This window comes from Scardinius erythrophthalmus, assembly GCF_964197995.2.
Source record: "Scardinius erythrophthalmus genome assembly, chromosome: 7".
Taxonomy (NCBI): Eukaryota; Metazoa; Chordata; class Actinopteri; order Cypriniformes; family Leuciscidae; genus Scardinius; species Scardinius erythrophthalmus.
In genome coordinates this window covers 36,594,551-36,606,716 of record NC_138227.1, presented here as the reverse complement: position 1 = coordinate 36,606,716, position 12,166 = coordinate 36,594,551, and the positions used below count along the sequence as shown (strand labels likewise).

General features: G+C 37.3%; 1 protein-coding gene across 1 annotated transcript in view; it reads right to left on the bottom strand.

Annotated features, from left to right (window-relative positions):
* Window positions 1-84: 84 nt before the first annotated feature.
* The window catches only part of LOC308693836 (uncharacterized protein), a 39,189-nt gene continuing 27,107 nt past the window's right edge, over window positions 85-12,166 (bottom strand). The window contains exons 14-17 of the mRNA XM_081370927.1: window positions 12,020-12,046; window positions 10,651-10,674; window positions 5,358-5,409; window positions 85-1,570 (exon numbers count right to left, since the gene is read on the bottom strand). Of these exons, the coding sequence (XP_081227053.1) occupies window positions 5,401-5,409; window positions 10,651-10,674; window positions 12,020-12,046 (60 nt within the window). The 3' untranslated portion in view covers window positions 85-1,570; window positions 5,358-5,400. The remainder of the gene's footprint in view (window positions 1,571-5,357; window positions 5,410-10,650; window positions 10,675-12,019; window positions 12,047-12,166) is intronic.

The window sequence follows — 12,166 nt, the reverse complement described above, 5'->3', positions numbered from 1 at the left end:
TGAATTGGCAACACCCTGGTTGAACATTTCTGCTCTTTTAATACACACAATGTGTCAAGAATAGAACATAATGAAGCAGACAGCGCCTTTAAAACTAATTCTTTAATGTTAAAGAAGGGTATTTCCAACCATTCACTTCTGTCTACATACAAAGTGCATTAGAACTGCCGAACGACTACAGATAATGGCTTCCCGCAGGAATTGACGTCACACATCCGGACTGAAATCAGACACAATAGACTGAAAAAGGAGGGAATTATGACTTATGCCCTTTTACAGTGTTATTGTCTAATTTTAACTTCAACTTCAACCAACTTTGAAGCATTTTGTGTAGTCTAATTTTGCCCCAATGAAGTATGTATACATGTACGTTTAACTACAGACAGTACAAGTTTTGGACACACCTACTCGGTCTTTATTACTACTAATATTTTCCATATTTCAGGATGATAACAGAAAAAGAAGCATGCCAATTATGTAGTGACCAAAAATATTAAATAAATCAAAACTATTATATTATAACTCGGTGGTTTATTAACAGTTTTAAACAGCCTGAGGGCCCAACTTTTAAATTGTAATTTAAAATATCCTTAAATATTCTTAGCCCTAATTTCATATTCAATTAGCTAAAACTGTTTGGGCAATTTCCAATCATACTGTAAGATTGACATTTATTTTACAATGAGCTGTACAGACCCAACAATATGCAAAATTATTGACTTATGCTGAAAAATAATATTGACAATATTGGATTTTTAAATTGAATTCTCTTTCATGCCATTAGCAAAACAAACTACAGTCAATGTTCATATTCATGAACCATATTTATTGTCTTTTGGATCAGTTTTCTTTTGCCTTTCAGTTTTATTCAGTTTTTGGGGATAATGGGATATCAAGTACCTGTAAATGTTAGGATCTACAAAATGTTATCTTACAGCTAGCTTGGCTAAGTGCAGATGTTAGCATCTACTTATGGCTAGCTTGGCTAAGTGCAAATGTTAGCATCTACAAAATGTTATCTTACGGCTAGTTTGGCTAAGTGACTGATGAATTTGATCAAACGTACAGCCTTTGACAACACAACATACAAGTTTTCTCCTACCGTCTAGAAGTTGATAAAGCCTATGAATTTGCTACGGTTTGATTTTATAATTAGCATTTAGCATTGTAGCAAAGTGTGTCCAAAGTTTGACTGGTAGTGTACTTCACAACACAGAGAGTTATTGCAAGTATTGGTTTGGCACATTTAAATGGTTCAGCACAACTATTTGGGATTCTAAAGAACAAAGTCACAAAATGTTAGTTTAAAGGTTATAGAAATAGCTATCTTCTATATGTACAGTAAGAAAAAAGACATCCCTTTAAAATTAATTTGCCAGTTAAGCAATAAAAGCATACAAAGGCATCTTGCAGCCTCATCAGTAATGGGATAAGGCACAGTATTCATGGGGAGCTTGAAGCCGGGGTCCTGAGTGCATGTTCTCCAGTGCAGTGGTGTCACATTTGGCTTGAGCAATGCTTCGGTGAAGGTGTTTGTGGGGGATTTTGGATGGCTCCAGGGAACTTCAAGCTGGAAGGTAAAGCACATGGTAAGGGTTGTGCGTTCATAAATGTGAAGCATCAAAGGTTGCTCATCAACATCATGATACCCCTAACACTTATTTGTCACGCTGTTGAATTCCACAAAGAAAATGAAAAATAGCAAAAAACAAAATGGAAAATGTGTTTATAGTAGTATGCTTAAGAGTAATTAGGCTTGTCACTACACAAAATTGTAATAAATTGAACAACACCTTACAGGTTTTATAATTCTCAATAGCAACACATAACAACCCCAGACAGCAACATAGTGTCGGCCCAGATCTGGCCCACGTGTGTGTTGAATCCACATATACCAGATGTGAACCGGATCTGGGCCGACACTATGTTGCTGTCTGGGACATAACACCACATAATTAACAACTTAATTATACTAATAAGGTATGTTCAACCTGGATACATACAGTGCACTCACGTTAAGCAGTATGTACTATACAGCAAATCCAAACAGCTTGATAGTTATTAACTACATTAACGGCCAGAGATATTTTTAAAGTTGGAGCAAGCAGGGTGGGGCCGCGAGCCGTGGGAAGGGAGCGAGTGTTTATGAGCGTCACCTGCGCACCACACCGGTCTCGAGTCCCACGGAGGAGCTCCGGAACGATTATTACGATGTTTATACGCTTTACTTTTGTTTTGTTGTTTGATTATTTTCTTTAAAATTACGTTTAACGTGCACCGGTTCCCGCCTTATTCTTCCCTAAACACAAACTTAGTTACAGTTGGATATATAGGACATCCTATACTATACTAAATAGGAAATGTCGGATATGTGATTGTTTAGTAATTGTTTTATCGCCGCAAAGCTCTCTATATAAAGTTCCGCATATACAGCATATACTTTATCCACAGTAGTCACATAAAGTGATACCATATATATAATATAAAAAAAAATATTTCATCGCTAATGTAATTATATTATCACCTAGGTCTTTATTCCCACTTTTTTTGCATACATACAGTACATTCATGTAGGAAGATTTTATACAGCATATTTCAACTTCTTGATTGCTTATATAGTTTACGATAAACATTAAAACCCTGATTTTCTGTAAAGCTGCTTTGAAGCAATGTGTATTATGGAAAGTGCTATGCAAATAATTTAACTTGACTTGATGCTTAAAATAAGAGAGTTTAAAGCACAGGCGTTATTTGGGGACCAAGAAATGTACCCACAACTTTTTGCCATGGCCAATTTTGTCCCCATCTCTTTGTGAAATAGTTTGCGGCAGGGTGCATCTTCTGATAAGCAGGAAACATCTCCAATTTTAGTTTTCATTTCATTAGTTTGTGTCATTTTTTATGTTTTGCTGAGTGTGTCCGAGAATGACAGCAGCAATATCCTCTCCCGTACAGCTCTGATGTATCCATCTGTGCCTGTGAGATCACAAAACAACATGCACACAAATGTGTCGACGCGCATGGAAAAGCTGATGTGCTTTTCATTTACTAAAATGAGGTTATTTTATTGCAGGCTAGAACCCTGGACCCTCAATGCAACAAGATTAATTCCAGACCAACAATATTCTGATATTCTGAATGATACCAATCCACAGTCTGACTTGTGATGCAGCCTGGAATCATAATCACAACATGTTGGTTCATTTTTTTTCACCATTCCTGTCAGCTGATGGAGTTTGGGTTCTTTGCCACTGTAGACTCTGGCTTGCTTAGTTGGGGACACTTAATATTCAACAATATTATTGATTTGACTGCACTGACACTATTGGATGAGAACTGAACTGGGCTGCTTTTTAGATTAATTGAGCTCATTGCATAATTAATGAACTTTACACAGTTATTGAACTGAACTGAATCAACACTGAACTGACTTCAGCTGAATAATGACTGTTTACTGTTGTCTTTTTAGAGCTGCTTTACAGCCGAACTGAACTCTGTTTGCATCACTGAATCATTATTTTCCCATTATCTCTGTAAAGCTGCTTTGAAACAATCTGTAATGCACTATATACATAAAGATGAATTGACTTGACCATGCTTAACATTCAAATGCTGATCCATGCATTTATTCACTGACCTATTAAATTATATATAATGACCATGGACAGTGGCAGAAATATAGATCAAATTAAATATTTCACAAGTTTATGTGAGCACTTAAATTGATCAGCAAGTATTATTGCTTTCTCAAATCACAGTGTATCCCAATGTGCAGTTGAAACTGTTGTTTAAAAGATTTTTTAGTTTTCTACTTGTCTTATTGCATCGTATTAATTTCATCACTATATATCACATGAACTATTCATCAAAACAGTTCATGTTAAATTATTTGTGCAAATGTATTTAATATAGTTAAACCTTTGTCATTCTTGACTTTACAGTCAATGGTTCACCTCACTTGCCTGCTAGGTATTCGTTAGAAGGGCACTACTGTAAATGTATTTTTGGTCATTTGTACAATCTTTTTCTTTTGTAAAAATGTATTTAATAATAAACAATATCATTTATATTGAATACATAAATATATTTAGTAATTCATCATAATATAATAAGTGATCATTATAATGAAAAAATAATGAATTAATGAATTTAATTTGGATAAAAACTTATTTGACAAAAGTAAATTCCTCCCATGACTGTATTTGACCATCTGACAGCAATTTCACTCCGTGTTCTCTTTCTTTTCATACTGGAAGTACATTTGGTGCCACCTTGCGACTCGAGACATATATTTATATGGACATACATTATATATAGACATACATTAACTCAAATATATATATAGACATACATTAACTCAAATAAATATTACTGTTACAGTTTTAATATTACATATTAATAAGTGGGTTGATGTACAACCAGTCGGTCATAATCACAAAATAAATCCCTTTGCATCACCCTGTTGTGGTTTATTTTTAGACAATGACTGGCTAAATGTAAATTATTTCTATATTATCTATATTATTAATTGTATCTACTATATTTTGTTTTGTTTTTTAAATAAAGCAGTTTTTCTCTTTTAGAATTCACCTTAGAATTAAACAGCCCAATATTGCTGTTGTTCCTTTAAGAAACTCTTTCCATGTGAAATGAACAGCGGTACTTTGATTAACTTTGACAGGTCTTTTGTCAATAGATTTTCTGGTGTTATACACCAGAAGAAGTAAAATCATCTATCCTGCTGATGTTAGTCACTGTGACTGGGAGGGTCAAGTTTCTGAACACTGAATTGTACGAGTTAATCCCCCCTTTTCACAGACGAGGCTTAAAATAGTCCCCGACTAAAATACATGTTTGAGCTGTTTTAACTGAAAGCAACTTGCAATATTACTACACTACACCAGTAATGTTTTACTCTAAGGCACGTTTATAAAAGCTACTTATTTAATGTCCTAAATGAACTAAGGCTTAATCCTGGCTTAATCTAACCCTGTCTGTGGAACAAGGCATGCATAAGCTACAGTCATTTTTCAGTACAATGAACTCTTTTATCTTAAAAGATAAAGAAAAATATATTCCTCATGACTTTAAAACTGTGAGGTAATTAAATATCAACGATACATTTTAAACATGCTTATAAACAAATGCAACAAACACAGCAAGTCAATTAAAGCCAATATGATTTAAGATAACATAAACGTGAGTCATTCCCGGCAGGATCTTTCTTTTAAGCACTCAACAGTCTTTGGTTCACCTCACCAGGCACACAAGTATCTTTAGTCCTGGACAAAAGCAAGCAAATGGTATCCTACAGCGCCACCAAGTGGCAGAGAAGACAAAAGAAACGCATGTATTACCTGTGTTGGAAAATCCAGGTCCAAAATCCTCAGTTTCAGAACACTAGTCTTCCTGTGAATGACAGCAATCACACAGTTAACAGATGCTATAAATGCCTCCTGTATAATTTGTTTGGCCATAATTCTATTCTGTTTGTCAATATTTATCATTATTATTTGGTTTTATTAATCATTTTTGTGCAGCTTAGAGGAAAACAATACAAATCTGCACAAAATTGTTATACTGTACCTGAATTATGAATCAACCTGAAAAGTGTAGCCTATCGATTAGTTTATTAATTAAGTTATCTTTAAGCAGCATCAGCATATTGAATCAGTCAAATGCTATACCAATCTATGAAGAAACGATTTCTTCAAGACAAGTTTTGTTTTAGTTGTCTTTTTAAAGTTTTATAAAGTATCTTGAATACCAGACAATAATTTGAATGTGTCCCTCAGTTTGTAAAACTAAACAAATACTGTATGCAGTAATATTACAATAGAAATCTAGGAAGCAAGGCATTCCAGAGTTTGAAAGCAGAGGGTTCTTGGATGTTGTTGACTGAGTCGGAGTTGTTCTAAATTTGGAATATTCCCTTCAGACTTGCATTGTGTGGCCTACCACGCTACTACTCTACTTCACAGACTTTTTAACATTCTCTCTCACTAAAGAGTTATGACATTGAAAATACACTCGGACCCAATGCTGAGATAACAGGAACATTTTTCACAGCATTTTTTTACACCACACCAAAACACCATTTACTGGATATTGTTCCCATCTGAATGTCAGCCATGCCACCCTGAAGGAGCAGAGTCCATGTCCTGCTTTTTCAATAAAACATTTTCAAACCAACGTGTATTGCATGATGGTCTTGTTAAACGTCAGATTTTTTCTCTATGCATCAACATCATGTTTACAATGCTTCATTAAACTCTTTGGTGCACATTGAACAATGTATTGGATGTCTGGATATATGATGATATATGATTAATGTTGCAATAGTTGCAGTAATTGTTCTTGAATTTCCCTTTACTTAGATTTGCACCAACTAACTTTCCCTTACATAGGTTCACTCGATGCTGTGTCAGTAGTGGGAACACCCTCCAGGTGTGAGGATTGTCTGAAGCCCATCGAGGCACACGTGAGCTAGACGCCTGCGGCTCTGATGTCAAGCTAATGGCTGTGGATTGCGTGGTGGCAGCAGAGGAGCGCTATGTTAATAAGATTGAATTCACACATGACCCAGATGCTCTTTTTCTGCATTGAAACAATTCCTTCTGGACTTTCGGGGTTGACACATGTTGATAAGAACAAAAAACACAACAGTGATCCGAATCGTCAATGGGGAATACGTTCTCACTCCCTGTAGAGATTATCGATGTACGTTCTACTCTCGACGCATGGGTTGAGGCCCAGAGAGTGGAGGTTACACCCTGAAGTGGTGAGTGTGATCTGGCAAAAGGTTCGGATGGGCGAAGGTGGATCTGTTTCCGTCCAGTGAAACCGCCCAGTGTCCTCTTCTCTCTGTTCCCTAGTAATGCAAAGGTAGCCCAGAACCAGCAAGTATGTTTTCCTGCCGATTTGAATGCTCTTAGCGGACCTTTTGAGGATAAGGGAAAACAGAAATGTCTGTTGTTGAGTCACCAACCTAGGTTTTGTTTTTGGATCTGATATCTCTTTTAAGCCCGGGACACACCAAGCCTGTGCGTCGCCGACTAAGTTTTCTCAGTGTGTTCTGCACAGTTTCACACAGTCAGCTGAAATTGGTCCTCGTCTGTTTTTTTCCGGCCGATTCGACATGTTGAATGGGACGTCGATGAGAGTGAGAACTCCGATTGGCTGTTCAGCTTAGTGCACGAGAATAATAGCAAAACAGCGAGTAAAGAGGTCAAAACGGTACAGATAGAGGGCTAATGTTCTAATGTTACGTCATCTTACCTGAGTGTTCCTTGGCAAATATTTCAATATTAACAAGAGCGGAGTGGAATAAAGAAAGTGTTTAGCAGGACTGATATTCAAAACGGTAAGCACGCACAGCTTTGTTTATGGTTTGTGTATCTGCAGCCTGCAGCGTCAGTTTCCCTTTTTGAATGACGAATATAGATTAATATATCTGCAGAAATAGACAGTTGTCTCATTTACACGCAGGCGCAGAACGTCGACAACACAGTCGGCTTTCATCAGCGCTAGTTCTTTGGCGTCGGTTTGGTGTGTCCCGGGCTTTAGAGGGTTCTCCTTGGAAGATTCCAGTCCAATTGGACCTACTTTCTCAGGATCAATTCGGCAGCCTCATCCAGAGATGTGGAACATTGGAAAGTTGGACCCAGTCCACTGCCCTATTACATCAGTGCTGGCATTCCTTCAGACGTGTTTCTTTCCGGCTACACTCAGGGTATATGTAGCTGTAATTGCTGCTGAACATGTTCCATGCTGGGTGTTTCTGTCAGAGACATTCTTTGATTTCCTGCTTTATCCGTGGACCGAGATGGCTAAGGCCTTTCTGCTTCATGGGATTTTCCATTGTCTTACAGAGATGGAAGAACTTACAGAATAAACCTATGAAGGGGAACATCTCACTTATATATATAAACTTGGTTCCCTGAGGTTGGAACGAGATTCTGAGAGTACTTCTTAGTCCTGCTTTTGCTTCCATCATTGCAAACATGTCCTTTTGAGGCACAGGTGATGGATGATGCAAGTGCCATCAGCCAAACAATTGGCATGATTCTATAAAGGCTTTAGACAATTGTCACACCTGGAGGGTGTTCCCATAGCATACAAAAAAACCCTAAATAAATTACAAAGATCTGATGAGAAAAAAATAAAGCTGATAACTTCAGAAATTTTAAATAATATGTTACAATACTGTAACAAATAAAGTGACAAAACAAGGTTCATAAATATGTTAGTTAGTACGTCTAATAAAAAACAAAGTCTGATTTAAAAAAACACCTAGAATAAATACTTTTTGTCTTTATTGAACACACTGACCCAACAATTGTAATTTCAACAAATGTTAAACTGTTAGTGTTCAATAAAAATATACAACTTTTTAAATATATAATAAATATAATAAATATCTTATTTTGTGGTTTTTGTTTGATCAAGATAAAGCTGGTGTAAGCGATGTTGGCCAAGGTCACTTGTGTGTGTTTTTTTTCTCCTAAGGAATTTAAGAGACATTTCTGAGCCACGTTTTATATTTTAAAGAAATGTGAGAACACTCCTGAGCTATAAAAGAGTGACATTTGAGCAGAACAAACAACAAACAAACTATTTAGGGCACTGTGGAGTGAAGCAGCAAGGCTGAGATCTGTGGGAGCAGAGGCCTCGTCACTCGCCTCGCTCCGCTCCCACGGCTCTCGGCCCCACCCTGCCTCACACCAATGGTACCTATTTCACTCCTGTCAAATAACAGGGACATGTTATGTGTGATACTCCAAAAGTGAATCGCTTGCAGCAGCTTTACACTCTGCAACAGCAAGAAAATAATCAAGCAATTCAATGAAACAAATGTAAAGGCAAAACTTTTTCAGATGCAAGTGTCTAGACCAGTAGTTCTCACCATTTCTGACTCAAAGACAATATTTGAAGCCCCCCCCCCCCCCCCCCCGGCAGTCCCATGGTGTCACACACAGGCCGCCAGTGATTATAAAAGAAAAATCTAAACTTTTTTTTCTTCAGGAGCCGTTTGTTTGTTTATCTGTCGCATACTATGGTGTAGCACTGAGGTAAAGCGACAGCTATAGCGTGTCTTTAGTGAGTGCCTTTACTCAAGTCAGGGTATGAGTTTTTTAAAGTAGAGTTATGGGCAGGCTGTATAGTGTCCCATTCTTTTATCTGCTTCTCTCCCCTAATTAACTTGGGGTCTTTAAGTAGGGCCTAAGCTCTGCCCACGACTTCTTTGTGTTATAAAGCCTGGTTAATGAGAGTTATCGTGCAAATTGCAATATATCCTTTTCTTTTGTTTAACTCCCTTTTCTGATAGAGTGGTAGGGGCATACACTGCCCCTTGGATGGATGGCAATACATAAGGTTGTAGCTTGGGCAGTATGGAGATAGACTACATCTTAGAAAAACAAGTAGTCGTCCACTCCTGGTCTATGCTAAGGTTCTAATTACTGAGGTTTTAGCAACTCCCTGCTTCTGTAGGCTGCTCCCTAAGAGCCTTCTCCGGCAATATTGCTGAGGTGCTAGTAAGGCATACCTGGACTAGCCTGGACTTCCTTTGTAAATATTTTATGGAGCTTAGGAGTTTGGCTTTAAGGAGTAGCGCAACTATATAGCATTTTGCAAGTCACATAGGATTGACGCACTCTTGATTCCGGCTGAGTTTCAGAGTCGTTTAGTGCTATGCCCGCTTTGTTTGTGAATATGCACAGCTTAGTGAGGCAGGCATTCCTTCAGCATGGTATAGTGGGTATTGGTTACCCATAGCATCATCAACGCATTACATGTAGCATGAGTTACGTAATCCGATTACTTTTTCAAGTAACAAGTAAAGTAATGCATTACTTGGAGTGAGGTGCAGCTCAACCGCTTATGGCCCTAGTGAACGGTCCACTCATGCACTGCTTGCGTGAAACAACATTTGCTCAAATCCCGCTCCAACATGAAATTACTTTGTACCATACATCTTTCTTTTATAATGAATGTCTTTAACTCAATTACAGTAGGCCTGTAGATAACAGTTATGATATTTGTGGCTTTAAAGCAATATTGTATGAAGTGGTTTAAATAAACGTGATGAGACTTGGCGTTTGCAGAGCTTGTGCAAACAATCCACGTCGACATATACATGATCAAATGCTTTCTTTTCTGCTGTTTTCTCACCGCTGTCATTTTTGTTGTCATTCATCTAATCGCCGCTCTCAGCTCTCTTTCTTTTTACCACTAAGCAAAGAACAAAAAAAGAACTTCGCTGTGAGTACATCACAAAATTAGTCTTTGCTAACTGAATAATGAATGTTACACCAATGAATATTGCTGTGTGAATAAAACTTGCTTCAGATAACAGCCATGCTGATGACATTCCCCATGGCGTCAACACCAAGACGCAGCGTCTCATTCCCCTTCTCAGGGAACCGGGTTGCATATGCAACCTGAGATGATTTACATGTTGTTGTTTTTACTCACTTGCAACCCCTTTGGAAATGTGCTGAGGGCCCCTAGTGGGCCCTGGACCCCTGGTTGAGAACCACTGATCTAGTCAATCTGAAAGATTTCAAACAAAACTGGTGACATGCACCGGTGCCCCTGGCCTTCCCCGACCACAACATGCTCAAAACAAGCTAAAATGTTCTAGAGTACCTCTGAGGCCTGTTCCTCTTCCTCCTGCGATAAAGCAATTTGGTATTAAAACAGAAGAATGCATCAATGTATTTGAGTGAAAGAATCAACTACTGAGGGAGCTGAAGGTCATGCTACACCCAGATAGTTCTCTGTGCTAAGAGGATGAGCAGTGGAAGTGAGTTTGAGTGGATATATATGTGTGTGTGTTTCCACAATAAAGAAACATCCTAGAAGTGACAGCCAGTGGGGAAAAATTGTCCTGTAACATAAGTGAGGGATGGAATGACTGGAAAAGAAAAGAGAAGAAAAGACAACTGAGAGAGATGAGGAGAGCTTGAAGCAGCATGTCTGGAGAAAAGGGAGAGCAGGTGAGGATCATGGAGAGGAGTTTACTGCAACTGAATGTGGAAAATAAAATTGGTGTGTGTACGCTTATGTCACAAAAATAAAAATATCACTAGTGTCGTGGCCGTGTGGTAAGTGCACATGTTGTAGCACACTGAGTAGTAGTGCTTATGTGGAGGATGTGGGTTTCAATTTGACCCTCAACACTGATCATGGCATATTTTCCTTGCATCGTTTACAACATGATAATATTAGTATTCAAATGTGCAGTCTGGGGTATTTGTCTTAGTAGCATTTCTTTTTTTTAGAAGCTGTTAATTTATTGATAATGTATGTGTCAGTGTCTAAACAAATGTAGTAAAAAAATTACAAAAACATGCATATTATATACCTTGTTTTTAGTGACCTTCTAATGTAATTTGTTGTATTGTTGCAATATTTTATTTATAATTTTTTTCAACAGTAACATTTCTTTTAATTTGAGGTAGTGTTTCAATGTGGGTCTGTATTTCTCTTTATGTAAATAAATAAATAAAAGATACCGAAAAATGTAAATTTTCAAAATTTAAAATGTTGATGAATAATTACAATAAATCCTGACTTATGGAAACCAAGGCTGTATATATTTGATCAAAAAATACAATGAAAACAGTTATAAAGAATTAATTAAAAGGAATTAATATCTTTATTTAAAAATAGCTCAACCATTATACATTGGATAAGAAATGAATTGATTCTTAAATTTCATTATTAATACATTAAATTGTGATTCTCAGGTTGATGCATTGTGATGCACTGATGCCTTTTATACACTAACTTCCAAACTAAATAAGTTAAATGTATGTCATGTTGTATATATTATTCAATGAGGGACTTCAGTGAATCACTTATGTATCTGGTGTGAAAGTATTGTATGTTAAATTTGGTCCAAGTGCTAGAGAACAGATATCAAGTGTAGTTAGAAGAAAGAAAAGAGAGGAAAGAAAAAGAGAAAGAGAAGGAAAACAGACAAAAAGTGGGAAAAAAACATGTATCAATCTACCTCAAGCTCTCGCAGTTCTTCTTCCTCCTAGAGGGGAGAACAGACTGAATCAGATGAGAGGAATGTGAGAGCTTAAGTTGAAGAGACGCATGCAGAAACAGATGGAGAGAGGAGAAAGAGACTGACAGGAGGCAGCTAGAATTGGGA